Source organism: Trachurus trachurus, assembly GCF_905171665.1.
Source record: "Trachurus trachurus genome assembly, chromosome: 14".
NCBI lineage: Eukaryota > Metazoa > Chordata > Actinopteri > Carangiformes > Carangidae > Trachurus > Trachurus trachurus.
In genome coordinates, this window is record NC_139903.1 from 14,311,032 (window position 1) to 14,327,884 (window position 16,853).

The 16,853-nt window shown below is 43.1% G+C and overlaps 1 protein-coding gene across 1 annotated transcript; it reads left to right on the forward strand.

Annotated features, from left to right (window-relative positions):
• LOC310996760 (insulin receptor substrate 1-B) lies at window positions 1-8,972 on the forward strand (the record flags this gene model as incomplete). The annotated part of the gene is made up of 3 exons (XM_083986225.1): window positions 1-349; window positions 1,887-5,027; window positions 8,861-8,972. The coding sequence occupies 3 exons, from the start codon at window positions 1-3 to the stop codon at window positions 8,866-8,868; spliced, it is 3,498 nt and encodes a 1,165-aa protein (XP_083842351.1). The 3' UTR covers window positions 8,869-8,972.
• Window positions 8,973-16,853: the final 7,881 nt, after the last annotated feature.

Sequence of the window (16,853 nt, forward strand, 5' to 3'; positions counted from 1 at the left end):
ATGGAGAACCAAGCAGCCGAGCCACAGAACTATGAAGATGTACAGAAAAGCGGGTATCTCCGCAAGCATAAATCAATGCACCGGCGGTTCTTCGTGCTGAGGGCGGCCTCGGAGCATGGTCCTGCTCGACTGGAGTATTATGAGAACGAGAAGAAATTCCGCAGTAAATCACCTGTGCCCAAAAAAGTCCTGAACCTGGAGACTTGCTTCAACATCAACAAGCGGGCAGATTCCAAGAACAAGCACATGATAGTCCTTTATACCCGCAGCGAGAGCTTTGCCATCGCTGCAGACAGCGAGGAGGACCAGAACGAGTGGTACCAAGCGATGCTGGACCTTCAGTGCAACTGTAAGATGTGAAAAGTGTAATGTGATTTCTACTGTCTGTTTCTGCATCAGGCCCTATCCTGCCCTAGGCTGTTTGTTCTCCATACACTAGTATTTGGCGCGGCCATTCGTGATTGTTCATTGCATGTCACTGGCTCGAAATGTTTGAATTTATTATTTTTGCAGCGAGTGTAGTTTATCCACACGATGTGAGGCGATTAAGTGATTTTTATAAATACAATCTGCTCGATGTGTTTTTTCCACCATGAGGCAGGTGGATCCGATGGACGGGGCTAGACCAACACTATGGGCGGCATGTGCTGTGTGTTTGTGCAGCACAATCTCAATAAGCGTTGGGTTTAATACACTTAAAAACCTGCGGATCATTTCTTGTCTGCAAAATGTGATTCGATGCATTAAATGGCTTCAACGTTTAATAACATCCAGGTTATCGCTCTTTTCCTGGCTGAAATGCAGCCCGTTTTCATACGACGGTGTATTTTTGCGTAGCGCAGTGGGCATATAGCAACCATCCAAGGGATGCATCATATAGTAGTAGCCTATCGTGGTGCACTCCGCTGGAGCCTGTGTTTTTGTTTTTCTGCACAGCTCCGACTGCCGCTCGCCTAACCTACATTTGTGTTAGACGGTGCTGCTGCTGGTTGGGAGGAGATGGCATCGTCAGTGCGCTCTCACTGGAAATATGTGTTTCTGTTGGGTATCCTCGTGTTTGCGTTGTTATCCTTATGCTGTAGCTGAACACCACCACCACCACCACCCTCCTCCTCCTCCCTCCCTGTTACGCTTTGCCTTCCAGTGAGTTCAGATTGATGGGCTTGCCCAGCTCTGGTGTTGTCATGTTGAGGACCTCTAAATAGATACACATTAGAGTGCAGACCCCCATTTTGTAGAGATTATGTCTCAGGCACAGCTACAATAAAATACCGCTATTAATCTAATCACATTTAATTTTAGAGTGTCAAATAATGTGCATGTGCCTTCAAATAGAGATTTAAACACATTAACATATACAGGGTAGGCAGGCTGTCGTGGTTCCTGTGGAGATCTAATGTAATTGAATACACTGAGGATGGAGGCAGCAAACCACTACAGTTGTCAGTTGTTCTGTGAAGATAACAGTGATTGTGTGGCAAGAAAAAATATATAATTCTGTAATTTGTCATGTGATTGGCACTGGACTGATATGTTGCATTGTTTCACAATGAAGCATGCTGCCTTTCAGGAGATGTATTCTATACCTCCAGAGACTTAATTAATTATAGAGCTGTAGCATAAAAGTGATGGTGATGAATTAGCTGCAGCACAGCTGCTTGGCAGACACAGCAGCCATCATTGTATGTAGCAATTTAGTAATGATGAGTTTTAGCCTCACCTACACTAGTTTGTCATTTTGGCTTTGATCAATATTTCAACAGGTTTTATGTTTTCTCTTTTTTTCTATATCCTGAGTGTTTTTTTCTAATACATGTTTTAAATTTTCCAATGCTTTAAATGTTTTTATTTATTTATTTATTTATTCTTTCTTATCGTTTTCCTAGGTAAAACTCCTGAGGATTATGGCAGTAGTGGAGAGTGTAGCTCTCCGTCTCCTGTTCCCACCTTTAAGGAAGTGTGGCAGGTCAAGGTTTGGCCCAAAGGTCTTGGACATGCCAGGAACTTAGTGGGCATCTACCGGCTGTGCCTGACTGACAAGACTGTCAACTTTGTCAAACTCAACTCTGATGTGGCGGCTGTGGTGTTGCAGCTGATGAATGTCCGCAGGTGTGGCCATTCAGAGAACTTCTTCTTCATCGAGGTCGGCCGCTCGGCAATCACCGGCCCCGGAGAGTTCTGGATGCAGGTCGACGACTCCGTGGTGGCCCAGAACATGCACGAGACCCTGCTGGAGGCCATGAAGGCCCTGAGCGAGGAGTTTCGTCAGCGCAGTAAATCTCAGTCTGTGGGAACGTCATGTGGAGGCGGCACCGCTTCAAACCCCATCAGCGTGCCCAGCCGCCGTCACCATCCCAACCTGCCGCCGAGCCAGGTGGGCTTCTCCAGGCGAGCCCGTACCGAGACCCCCGGGACAGGAGGCAGCAGCACGAGCACTTCGCCCACGTCGCGCCACGGGTTCCCAAGGGCGCGGACGGCCAGCATCGGGGCCAGGTCGGAGGAGGGCGCGGCTAGTGCCAAAGGGACGTGGGCCAGCTCCAGTCCAAGTCTCAATGGATCCTGCTCAACTACGCCAACGCTGAGGCCCAAGCCCACCAGAGCCCCAACCCCTGCTAAGATTACCCTCAGCCTTGCACGTTACACCCCCAACCCGGCCCCCTCTCCTGCCCCCAGCCTGTCCTCCAGCTCCGGTCACGGCTCAGAGTGTGGCCTAGTGGGGGCGGCGGTGGGAGGCATGACAATCTGCTCTTACCCTCGTGTTTCTCAGAGAGTGTCGGTTTCAGGTTCCCCCAGCGACTACGGCTCCTCGGACGAGTACGGCTCCAGTCCCGGGGAGCACTCTCTGCTCGTGCCGGGACATCACGTGCACGGAGAAGGCTCCTCCAGCTATCTGGTCATGGGACAGCGGGAGGGACTCCTCGGTTCCCACCATCGCTCCAAAGGCCGACGGATTCTGCGGCGCTCGTCCAGTCGTGAGTCCGAGGCAGAACGCAGACTGCTCAGTAAGAGGGCTTCCCTCCCTCTGGCGGCCCACGAACGACTGACCCCGCAGAGAAAAGACGAAGATGACGAAGATGATGAAGAGTATGCCATCATGTCACAGAGTGTTAACAGAGAGAGAGCTGGTTTGCACCATGGTCTGCCGGTTCAGGGGGGCCATCAGTCTGACGTCATGGGGGAAAACAGGAAGAGGGCCGACAAAAGCCGGGGTGAAGTGGACGCGAGACCGACTGTGGACAGTGGCTATATGTCCATGTTGCCCGGGGTGACGTCTCCTCCTGTTTCACTTTCTCTGGCGATAGGTATGTCTGAGGGCGGGGCTAAACCGGGGGCAGACGACGAGTATATGGCCATGACCCCCAACAACAGCGTGTCCCCTCCTCAGCACATCCGGCAGCCCAGCTCCGAGGGCTACATGGTCATGTCCCCCAACAGCAGCAGCTCCACAGACCTGCACGGACTGGGTATGTGGGACAGCAGGGCCAGCATGGAGAGCCGGGCGGCCAGCGACTACATGAACATCTCGCCTGTCAGCAGCCGCTCCGCCTGCAGCACGCCGCCATCCCACCCCGAGCAGCACCAGCTCCAACCAAAAATGTTCAACTCCTATTTCTCCCTGCCACGAGCTTATCAACACACTCTCTATACTCGCTTTGAGGAGGACTTAAACAAAGGGGAAGGAAAAAAGGAAAGCAGTGGGCATGATAGTGCTGGAAGGGGAGGGGGAGTGGGATACAGCAAAAGAAACAAAATTGCAGTGGGCTCTGCGGGAGGCTGCCAGCTCTCCATGTCTTCGTCTTCCTTCTCCTCCAGCTCAGCCAGCAGCGAAAGCCTGGAAGACAAATCCGTATCAGCGGGGAGAGGGTTAAGTTTGTTAAGGACTGGAGCAGAGTACAAGAGTGCGGGGACGTGCACAAAAGATGGACGCCACCATCAAAAACGTGGATCAAGTAGTAAGAGCCCCAAACAACAGAGGAGGGGTCGTCCCCTCAGCGTGTCCTCAGACATCACTAAAGCAAACACTCTGCCCAGAGTGAAGGAGAATCTGCCGCCATCGGTATCCCAAAACGTCGGTGAGTATGTCAGTATCGTGTTCAAAGACGACAACAAGTACGAGGGAGGCCGGCGCACGGGGTCTGAGCGCGGGCCGCCGGTGATCCACGGCACCCTCCGGCCCGTGAATCAACCGCTCCTCTGCCACGATAACCCCGCCAACCTCCCACGCAGCTTCTCTGCGCCGCTGTCCACCTCCGCCGAATACGTCAGCATGGATCTAGGGAAGTCCTCGACGCCCCTGAGGTCCACGTTCAGCACCCCACAGGGCCCGCCGGCCGTCGCCCCCAAGGCCCGACACGATCACGGCACATCCTCTCCTCTGGCGGCAGAGGGCAACGCCGCGTACAGAACAAAGGTCAAGATGGCAGCGATGCCGTCAGACGCCCCGACTCCATTTACAGACAGCAAAGGTTCAGATCCCGGCGTTTCGGCGAGATCTGCCATGCGCTCCGGTCCGCCCTCGTCCATGGAGCAGGAGACGGCGGCTCTGGGTTTTTCCCCGGTCAAGTCCTTTCAGTCCCCCGAGCGGAGCAGCAGACTAGTCCGAGGTGACCCGCAAGGACGGCGGAGCCACCGCTCGGAGACGTTTAACTCGCCTCCCTCTCTACCACGCCACCCACCCTCTTCTTCTACCTCCCTCTTCCCGGAGGGCAGCAGCCAGGCGGCGAGCCATCGACATGGTTTGGACTGCTCCCTGTGGGAGAACGGTCAGGCAGCTAGTTTGTCTGCCACACCTCCACCACCACAAGCCTCCACCTCATCTGCTGAACAAGGCCTTAACTACATTGACCTTGACTTGGCCGTTAAGGAGAGCCCTCCAGCTGGAGCGGAGCGTACCTCAGCCGCCTACAACGTCGGAGGAAGTGCTATGGGTAGCAGTGCTGGCTCAGGCCTCAACACTTATGCCAGTATTGATTTCTACAAGTCAGAAGAACTGAGAGCACATCAGAACAGTAGAAAGGATGGTCAAGGTAAGTTGAGTACAAACCCACCTCACCTTGAAAATGTCTTATTAAAGAATTATGGGGGACAGAGGAGATTTTAATCATCTGAGATAGTTAAAGGTACATTGTGTAAGAATTACTCCCATCTAGCGGTGCGGTTGTGGATCGCAAGCAACTCAGTCGTATTTTTCACGCTGCATTCACGTGAAATCGGTAAGATGGCAGACGGACAACAGCCGCTGCAGGTAATGGCTTAAACAAGCCTTTATGTAAACAAGTGGCCCATCAGCACGAGGCAAAACAATACATGTGACAATATGTTGTCATGGCGATGTCGTATTGTTGACCTGACCCACGTTTTACCGGCTTTCTCTGGACTTCTCTGACTAAAATGACACCTGGTTTGTTACCAACGGCCGTTTTTCCGACTGCACCTGACTGCAGCATTCACGTGCAGTCCTCACAGTCCTCACTGCGTTACCGCGGTGACTTTTCACAGGCGCCAGCTCGACCTGAGCCGACAGCTCCGGTGTCTCCGGTTAGTTTCCGTGGTTTCCTACGGTCACGGTGCCACTGAACGTAAAAAAATGGCGACACGACATGTCAGCCAGCACCGAGCTTGCCCGCTCGATGTATATATGAATGATATGAACGGCAAATTCAGAGCTTACCGAACACTTAAGTTTGTTAATTATTGATGAATGAAAAACGTACTTTTGAACAAAATAATCGATTTTCGTGAATAGATAACAGGAGAACTTACACAATGTACCTTTAAGGTAAATTCAGTTGAATACGTTTGATTAACTGATCATTTCCATAACCTAAAGAGTTAGGATAGGATAAAACTACAGACAATAGTCCTTGCTGCAGCCGGCCCCATATCGAATCCCGACTCGGGCGGTCCTTTGCTGCATGTCATTCCCCCTCTCTCTGCCTCCCCATTTCCTGTCTGTCTCAACTATACTATCCATTAAAAGGCAAAAAGCCCCAAAAATATACTTAAAAAAAAAAAAGAGTAGTAAAACTAAGTAACTTTGATTTGATGAATCAATCAGTCATTTGGCAACAGATTTGGCAACAGATTTATTGTTTTATTTATTTTTCATGGTAAAAACATCTCGTAGCTTTTTAAATATGATTATTTGCTGCTTATCATTAGCATCTATGATTTTTGAATACATCACTGTGTACTCCTGTAAATTATAAAGGTTTTTTTCTTTCCAGTATTTGCTAATGTCATTAACTTAAAAAAAACAAAAACAAGCGAGACAAATAATTCATAATAGGTGAAAGGAAAACTATATAATGCTTGATAATGTTTGCCTAGCTGGATGTAAGCTTTTTATGTGGTGTGAATAATCCACAGACAAAACTCATGTCTGGGTCTTAGTCACTCCTTCCCCTTTCATCCTTTACTGATGTGTACCTTTGCTTCGAGCTGGTGGGCAGCACTGAGTTTCCAGGCTGTGGGTTGTCTGTAGAGTCTCTTATTATCACAAGTGGGTGTTCAGAGAGCAAAGCCAATTGATTTGTCTGCTGGTAATGAGCCATTTCACATAAATGGAGGTAGAGAGGACAGAATACGGACCAGGTGTTTATGTTGATGTGTGGGCGTGCTATCGGCTGCAGGATTTCACATGGCAGCTCCGAGGCTTCCCTCACATTGCACAGACGACAGACGACTAATGGTTAATGCTGGTGGCTGAGGCACATTATGATGGATGGCTGTGCATTGGAGTAGATAAGAGAGCCGTTGCTTTTACATGTCGAGAAATAAAAGCTGCAAGATGCAAGGCAGTATGTTAAAATGTAAATAATATAGAGATAAATATGAATATTAATCAGAGCATTAAATGGAACAGCAGCCTGTGTGGCTTATTCATTCAGAGCAGCTACAACATTTGCATGACTGATTTATCTTATGCTATTCCTTCTCTGTGTACATGTACAATCATAATAATTGCCTAATTATTTCAATTGGGGGTAGTTTATTTATGCATTTAACTTGCATACAAGGAAAATAAGGCTGTGTTGAAACTCTGTGAATTGCTCTTTCATGTCATTTTTCACACTGTGATTAATGTTGATTGTGCTCTCAGCCTGTGAGCTACTGTATAGTGTTTATGCTGCTTCCATTAACCGCAGCCATATTGCTCCAGTAATGGCTCTCGTATATGAAGACTGGGTGGAGGGATGATGGTGGTGCTGTACTGCAGTTAAAAACAACAACAAACAAACAACCAAGATTGTTTTTTCAAACGCCCAATCAGCATTCAGATAATTCTGTGAGTATCACATTACTCTAGCCGTTTAGATTAAAATGTAATTAGATGTTAAAATTCAATGATTATGATTGGATTAAGATGTGTCTGGGCACCTGATGTTTTAATTGCATCATTGACCCCGATACATAACGTGTGATGTGAAATCTGATTTACATTTTCCATTGCATCCAATGTTTGTTAATGGTAAATAATGTTTACTGATGTAGACTGATATGAGTGGTTATTAGTGAATCACACTATACATGCTTCAGCACCGCAGGACTTAATATACAAAGGAAATATGTGAGTCTGCAAAGATTATCCTTCCTTATACTGTTAAAAAAAATTGTAATGATGATGATGTGCACTAAAAAACTAAAGTTGGCAGAGCTGGTGGACCTCTACACTCAGTTGCTGCTTTATTATTCAGCACATTCAGCCAAAACGAATGCAGTCTAATACAAGTTGCAATAAATCTTCTGTCTTGAGGGTTAAAATGTTCAGTTTTTGCTGAAACTGTGTTAAAGAGGCGTTGAATTGTGTGTCTGTGTCTCTGTGTGTGTGTGTATGTGATCATTCTGGAGGTTGCAGTTCGTGGTGCTGGTGAACTGTATTGCACAGAAAGGAGCTGCTTCTACCCTCAATGATATAAATAGGGGGGATAGAATAATAGAAACACCTGCCAGTAACAACAATACAGTTCAGCAGCACCAAAATGCCTCCAAAGTGCAGAAACCATACAGACGAGCATTTTACACAGCAGTGTAAACAGGATGAGTGCTGAGGCTGCAGACTATCATTTGATACTGTGAGTGGATGGAGCAAGTGGTTAGACTGGCTCAGAGACACTCAAACCACAGGTTGATTTTATTCAGCTCTGCTGTGTGAATCAGACACGATTTGTGGTTTCTTAGAGAGATTATTCTTTAATAAAGTTATTCAATTCAATTCCATTCAAAAAACTTTATTGACTATCACAAGGACAGAAAATTGTCATTAGTTTGGGCTCCAAACAGTTAGACATACAAACACCAGTGTAAACTCACATTAAAAAATCTCACATAAAAGCTATAAAATTCACATGACGCTCACATAAAAGCTGAGACAGCAAGTAGATCTTGCCCTAAAAACAGATACCTATTTTCTTCTTAGTTATTTTATAAAAGAAACAGATAAAGCCTTGTAAATTACAGGCTGATGATTATTCATAGTGTGACGTGTGTGTTTGCTGCCACTGACTTTATTTTGCTGACAGGATCTGAACTGGAGTTGCTCTTTGTGTTGTTTCGGGGGCTCGTTAAAAAAAGAAGAAAGTTCAAACTCCCTGGAAGCGATAAGACAAGACACATAATATTGACATCTGCAACAGTGTGCGTGAGAGCGCAATGAGAAAATCCTTTTCGAGAGATTTTCATGTATCATGTGATATTTACCCAAGCAGCCAGCGGGAGCTCTAGATTAGACAAAAGCAAGAAGCGTCAGAGAATCTAATCTAGTCTAAACTACTTTATCTCCTTTAACATGTAGCACTTTATTATAAACAGTGGAAATTGTGGAAAGTGTGTGATTATTATTTTTTTCTTTTTAATCCAGATTGTTGATCTTCATCCTCGTGTGACGCCGGTGTGACCGCTCCACACTCTGTCTGCGAGGGGGACGGTCGACCTGCGACCCGATCTGTTGCCATAACAGAGCTGGACGCTGGAGTCTGAACACTGAAACCATGGAAAACACATCCCCAACCATCCGTCTGCTGTTTTCTGTCAGCCAAACGTGTGCCAAACACACACACACACACACCCACACTCACACACATACAGGGTAAGGAAAAGGTTAAATGTTTTGACTTGTTTTGACTAAAAAAATGACACGTGATGATCATTTAACTTGATATAGATAAAGGATGACAGTGATGTGAGTTCTCAGGTGGCCTTTATCCTGATCGCGGTGGCTCCAGTGCATCGTGTCGAAATCTTTATTTCACCCGATCACAGCTCGACAACAGCCACCCAGACAAGGCCGTAGACCGACAAGCCGTTCAGGAAACCACATGGCAGAGACGTCTATCTGTGCATGTTCATTTTAAACACGTTTACACATGTGACTTGTGCCATAATTTACCAATGTGTTGTAACTCAAGGCTCAACATGGCAGCTGGATTTATGTGGTGGTTATTGGGTCCCGTGGGTTCTCTCTTCTTGTATTGCCATGAATTCCTCCTCATCCTTTGTCTATGTTCTGAGTTAAATGTTCAGCAGGTGTCACTTTGACTCAAAATAAGAGGGAAATGCTGCCTTGGTCGAGGTTTCATACACCCACACATGCTGTCACTGTAAACATATTTGATCTATTATATACAGTTGCCCAAAAAAGACCTTTTATACTTCTTGACCACTTCTCTCATGCTACTCAAAGACTTTAATGAAATGAAGTTATGTTATGCAAACGAAACAGAGAAATTAGTGACATCCACACGAGTGTAAAGTTTATTAAGTGGAGCTTCATTTATACCTTCATTTTCAGTTGAGTTGTAGCTGATGGATGGAAAATGGCTCTGTCTTTTCATCCTTCCACAATAGCTGCACTAATTCTGTGTTTCCTGTTTTTCACACAGAATTAAGTTTTATCCCTAAAGCCCCAGATGTGCACTCACATGTGTTTATACAGCCCCAGCTTTCATTATGCATAAACTAAACATGTCCTGTCATGTCATACAGCTGATTTTCAAATGGTGGCAGCACGAAGGTCCAGTCAGTGCATCCAAGTTGTGTTTCAGGATTATTAAGCATTTACTTATCCACCATGTACTGTAGTGTTCAAGGTTCGATGGGAAAGTTAAGTGGTAATCGGTCTGCCTGGTGCACAAACTCATAGTGGGTATTCAGGCCCTGTCTTCTCCAAAATCAAAATGGAGTAATGGTTATCCCAAGCTACAAGTGACTGTAATTATATAAACATGGATATAAAGGCCTTTCATTAAGAGAAAGTATAGCTAAAAATGGATGTCACATATATCAACACAGAAAACCAGAAGCACAGATACATAACAGGCCACTTATTCGGTGACCAAGGTATAAATTCATAGATTTATACAATATTATTATGAATTGGCCAAAGTAACTAAAGTACTAAACTAAAGTAATTCCTCTGCTATAAACAAACAAGCAGTACATAAACAATTATATTTTTTCTTCTTAAACTTTACATGACTGCCATAGCCTTTCCCATAAAATGAGCAAAATACAATCATGCATTTTAAAGCACTGTGAGAAGAGTCAAAGTGTAAATACTTTTTGGGCAACTGTGCTTTTCTATTCTAACTGTATATTGTACTATAGTATATACTATAGTAACCAAGTAGAAGGACAGAGACTATAGTACATACTGTAGTTTGTTTTCCTCATTTGCAGTTAACACAATTCTAATATAAAGTGACACATTACAATGGTATATAAGATATACAGTATACATATAATGATTAATACTATATAGGCTAGATATCTATATACTCTTTTATAAAGTGCCTCCTTTTTGATTGTAGCTGTTTTTACACAGGTAATCTGAAAATGGGTTGTGAAAATGGGGGAAAAAAAGTGTTGTTTCTCTCCTGAGTCTAAATTGTGCATATGTTGAACTTTACAGAAGACAGACCGGAAACTTCTATCTCTCAACCATAATCAAATTGCCTTAATGTGTTTATCAGAAACATGGAAAAAAAAAACTCATTATTTTTTGCAGTGCCTAACACTTCAGCCACAATGTAAGCACTCCCTCACTCTTTTTGTTGGCTCCATCGAGCTGAGGTTCGGCCAAAAAAACAACAACAAAAAAAAAAAGCAAAGGACAGAAAAGCAAAACTAAAAACATCGTTCTCTTTCACTCAGTAGTTTCACACTCTGGGACGTTTCCTCCTCATGCCCTGTGCTCCTTTTTTTGACTCCTGCTTCCAACCAGCCACTTGTTCAGTAAACTGACCTGGCAGCCAAATTGCAGATTCAGTGTATAGACTTGATTGCCAAATCACATGTTTAATAACTTCCTGTATTTTAACTTTCCTGTTATTTTCCCCCAAGAAGAAGTGAATACAGTTTCCAGTGTCTTCTACGTAAAACAAGTCGTCCCCTGATGAAACAGGCGCTTACTCAGTATTAGTACAGAAATGTGCACTAATTTTGCAGTATATTCTGAAGTCTAAAACAAACACAAACACCTCAGGGCAGCCAGCCGTGCCTGACTGCTTATCTGGGCTAAAACACTAAAACCGTATAAACACACTTGTTATTTGGAGGTGGATTATCTAGACATGGATTCAGTCCCCAGAAGGTGTGAATAGTTACTACTTCTCTCTTGGTCTAAAAACTATGAGATGGTGCCATTTCAGCTCACACTCATTTCTCTCTCATCTCTTCCATTTTAACATTATGCTGCTGTCAAACAAATTGCCAAAAATACAAAGTCTGACAACAATTCAAAGGTCTATTGTATAAAAGATCATTTGCAAAGAGTAGACCCACAAAAAAATCAGTCCTCGATCTGATATAAGAAAAAAAAAAAAGAAAGAAAGAAAAGGAAATTATGAAGATAAAAACTCACTTTTTTCACTTGATAGCCACTGGGCCAAAAAATGAATTATTGAAATTTAGATGGAGTCAAACTTTTTTTAAGCAAACTGTGTTTTTCTTATGGTAGTGTAACTTATAGTTTAAGACTGGTTGCGTACTGTACCCAGAGCTGCTGATGAGGAGTTTGGTCATGTTGTGACATTAGTGATACTGAATCAGGAGATGTTGGTAGCAAATATATATACAGTATATGTAAAAGAAAAAGTCTACTGGATATGGTATTGTGATGCCAAACGTTTATTATTAACTGCTGTGACCAAACTCTCTTGTCCGGGGCTCTGGCTGTGTGTATACAGGGTACAAACGAAGAAGGCTTTCTTGATGTATTTTTGACACTGGTAGCTTTTCCCACATTTAGATTGAGTTTTTTTTTTTTTTTTTCAGGGGGCTCTGGTTAGGTAGTCAAATCATTTTAACCCTGTTGCAGATATTAAAAGCTGAACTACCTGCATGTTGTTACACATGAAAACTAATTTGAGCATTTAAAATCCTGAAGGTAAAAAAAAAACAAAGACACGAGTCCAGAGGTTCCTGGTGGACTGACCCAGCTCTTAACTCACATCTGAAAGGACACTCAAGTGCCTGGCTGTGATTGCTGGTGTCTGGTCATTACTCACTTAGCAATGCACAGATTGAACAATTTCATACCAGCTCCTGGAAAACCAAGTCTTCCACACATTTCTTCAGTATTTAGTTGGAGATGTGCGCAACACCTGGCCAACATTTCCTTTGTGAAGGACTTGTTTCTGGTGCCAAAGTTTTGTACGTGATGGCGATCTCTAAACTTCACACTTGAGACATGTGACCACGCAGGACTGAGAACCTCTGACACAAACAAATACACAAAAGTTTAATTTAGAAAATCTGGTTTTTAATCGGTCACTGTTTTTAATCTTGATCTTGAAGTAAACAAAGCATATTGAAAGAGCACAGCCCACTACTGCCAACAGTTTGTGCTCATTTCCAAACTCTTGTCTAACAAATCCATGACAAATATGTGGACTAGTTCCACTTTTCTAATTTCAGTACACAAGTGTGCTGGCAGAAGTCTTTTGTTAAAGTGATCTTTTATAATCTCTTTGTTATTCCTTCACTGTAACTCTTCTAATTGGGGATTACTTAGATTCTCTGACTGTACCTCATAATCTCAAGTCCGAGCAGACGTAACAGTTGGTAGTAAAGCCCCTTGGAGAGTCTGAGAAGGGTTCAGGATATTACTGATGCCAGGTAGGAGGAACATATAAAATAAAAAGCTGTGGATTTGGGTAAATTTAATTTAATGTAAATGTGTAGTCAAAATGTGAGGCTCCCCGCAGTGTTTCTATTCTCATGACATACTACGGCGGCCGTAAGAAAATGCGTCTCAGCTATGAATCATCAGAGACACTCGTGATGTCTCTTTAAAATATTTTTTAACTTGTCGTTGAAAACGAGGCACATAAACTGCTCAACAGGCTCTAACTGTGGGAAATGATACTGTATGTACAATCAGGATAGCAATTATAATTACAATGAAAAGAGCATTGTATGTATTTTAAAGCTATTGATACTACTTTGATAATGATGTAAAATGTAAAAAGACTGAACAGGAACTATAGGTATGTAAAGTATACTGTGTATAGAGGAGTTTGCTCCAGGGGAGGGACGGGCATGGGGTTCATTCTGTTCATGGCAAAATTGTTTAACACAGAATATTGATGATTCTTGTCTGTGATGTAGACAACGTCAATGTTTTTTTGTTTTGTTTTGTTTTTTTTGATAAAAGGCAAAGTGATATGAAAAAAAAAAAAAAAAAAGCCCGTGTCTGTGTGTCTGTTGAACTTTAAAGTCTTAATTGTTGAGGTGTGACCACGTGTAGTCTAGACCGTTGTAAACCATCGCTGGTCTGAGTTTTTAAGGATAAGCCTGTGAACAGAGGGTACATGTGTTTAATCCCAGGGCTACTCTGTTTAAACAGATGGTATTTTGGCAGCATTTCAGTTCATAGGTGAAAAACACAAAAGCATTTATTATTTTCCACTCTGCTATTTGATTGCGATATATTCCTCTTTAATTCAGAATAATACACAAAGGAGGAAAGATCAGCTTCATTTAATTGAAATCTGGCAACATTATGGGAATGAACACTGTTTCTAGAGTGTGACGCTTCTCCCTGTATGTACCTTTCCTTTTCACACTGCAGAAACAATATAGAAATCAGATTTTAAACTAAAATCAAACTCTCAAACATATTGAATCACCTGTGGAAATAAATAGAGAAATGTTAGCAGAGGTGGCATTGAGGATAAAGACTGATTGATCAGCTGTTAACACTCCTAAATCTATTAGAGTATTTCTGCTAATCAACACAGATATAATAGTAGTATAATGATCTTCTGGCTATACTGTAGGTGCCAGTTTTGTTTTCTTACAACCAACAAAGACAAAGTTATTCATCCCTTAGCAGAGTATCTGTCTCATTTACCACATGATGATTCATCAGTATCTAGCAACATGTGCAAAAACATACACACTGTTTGACATTTCTTTGCTCCTGTTATTTCCTAAACTGTCTTTTTTGTGGCCTTAGAGGCACACAACAACAACACAGAACACAGAGTTTTAAGCACTGGCCATTATGACTGAGTGAGCACATGCAGGCGTGAGTTTAATGGAGATTGTGTGCAGGGTGGTGGGAAGAGAAGGTACTTTCAGACGCCCCTAATGATACATCAGGGTAATTATACACAAAGCTGTTTATGAAGTTGAGAGCGCAGCACTCCAAGAGCGAGAACGGCACAGTCTGAGAAGTTCCTTGATTCGTACAAAAATTACATGTTTGGATTATGTGATGCAGTTGTTGGCTAAATATTTCATAAGTGCTTCTGCCAGGCTTTTGTAAATATTAAACAGGGCTTGGTTTGAAAAACGACATCTCATATGCACAGTGGCCTTTAGTTAGAGTTTATCAGTGGAGTCAGACTGATGTGAAAGAAGCTGAACACAAAGCGCCATTACCCTCTGGGTTTGACGATACATGATGGAGAAATGAACGATGCTCACGCGAACATCTGCTCTCTCCTGTCGTTTGCCCAGATCTACAAATATGTTAATTGGTTTCATCGGTTTCGAAACCACAGGGATGTTGTGTAAATGTGTGATCAGGTGTGCACTGTCAGATGTTGCTGGCGGCAAAGTTAAGTTAACTACCTCTCCTTCAGACTCACTGATTAACCAATGTTGGGGTTTGGTTTTCAGATCAGGTTGTTGCTAAGCAATGAATTACAGCAGACTAAAAGTGTTAGTTTAAGGAGGGAAAGTGTTTTGAACTTTTTTAACCTTCCTGCGTCCTTGTAGCAAAATTTAAACCAAGAAATAAACTAACACAATATCCTTGGTTGAGATTTAATGAAATATCTCAGCAGCAATAATGGGATTTTTGCGCCCAGACAATAGAGATCCAGCAGAGGGGGTTGTATCCTCCCACCTTTTGATAATATTCATTCTGAAAATCACAGAAAAATGTTGGTCTTCAGTGTTCTCTGTTAGAAAGGCTTTGTGCATGCATGGCTAAAGTTGTGAAAGTGCCTATTTTAATCCAAACCATGGCCTTGAAAACCAAACCAAGTTCGTTTTGTTGCCTAAACTTAAACCAAACTGAAGCTGCATGGGAAGTATTTGCACCAGAAAGTCTTTCTACCAACAGAAAGCCCTAAAGACAAACCTCTCCCTGCAGCACGGTGGTGACAGCTGGACACGGTGAGCGGGCAGGAGATGAGATGGCAAAGGGAAGTGGCTGATCAGAAAGTGAGATTGTTCGAATTGAAGTAGGTGGCAGGAAAGATGACGAGTTTGACAAAAGATGACAATTCATCAAGGTCAAAACCTGTAAGAGCATGATGTGAAAACAAAACATAAGCTGCATTGGGCAAAGTGCAAGATGAACAAACAAGTGTGGATTTTATAACTGTCAGTTGCAAAATCACACCACATGCTTGTTTGGAGGCCGATCAATCAGATGGACTCAAACAGGTTAAGATAGTTAGGCTTCTTCATGTGTGTTTGATGCCAGTTAACCCGGTGTCGACATTTTGACAAAGTGCGAAATAAGTGCAAAAATATCAACAATATACTGTGTGATGCCTATCAGGGCGAGATTGGGGAGCAAACAGGGCATCTTTATCAAATATTTATTAGGCTCTTATGAGAGCAGTCATAGATTATGGATGCATGTCTGCAGCAGAATTCAACCTTAAAAACCTTAATGTTGAAAAGGCTCAGGCTCTTCAAATTTGCAGTGGAGCATTTAAAACATTACCACCATGTGCACATTAAAAATGTTGAAAGAGTAAGACAATGTAATTTATGTAAAACTACTCTAAACAAATCTGCAGCAAAATTAAATTGGTATTAAAGTGGGTGTTGCCTTCTCCATCTCTCGTTGTGAGATAGCAGTGATAAAGGCAGTATTAGATCATCTCCCAGTATGCCTACACAGCTGAATTACTTGGAATATAGTGTATTACAATGGGTGGATAAAAGAATAGGAAACAGAGTATCATAATCGCTTCTGATATCTTGTCAGTGCTTTCAATCTGTAAATCAGGGAAGTCGTCAGACGGGATGTTGTTTATGAAACCTTTCATGTGTAGGCCTACTCTGGTACAATAGACAGGATATTTCTCTTCTTCGGTGCTCATGTAGGCTTGGAATGGATTGAGAAGGTAAACTTATTGGCAAAAAAGTAAATCAATGGTTTGAAATGCATAAAGACACAAGAGAACATCTTTACAGCATTGGACTCTACTGGACCCCAAAAGAACAGATATCTGCATGTAGGGAGAAGAAGACATGGGCAACTACCAGTAAGTGATGGAAAACACAATATTACAATTGAGAATGAATGAATGAATGAATGAATGAATGAATGAATGAATGAATGAATGAATGAATTGAATTGAATTTTATTGTGTCACGCGCATGCC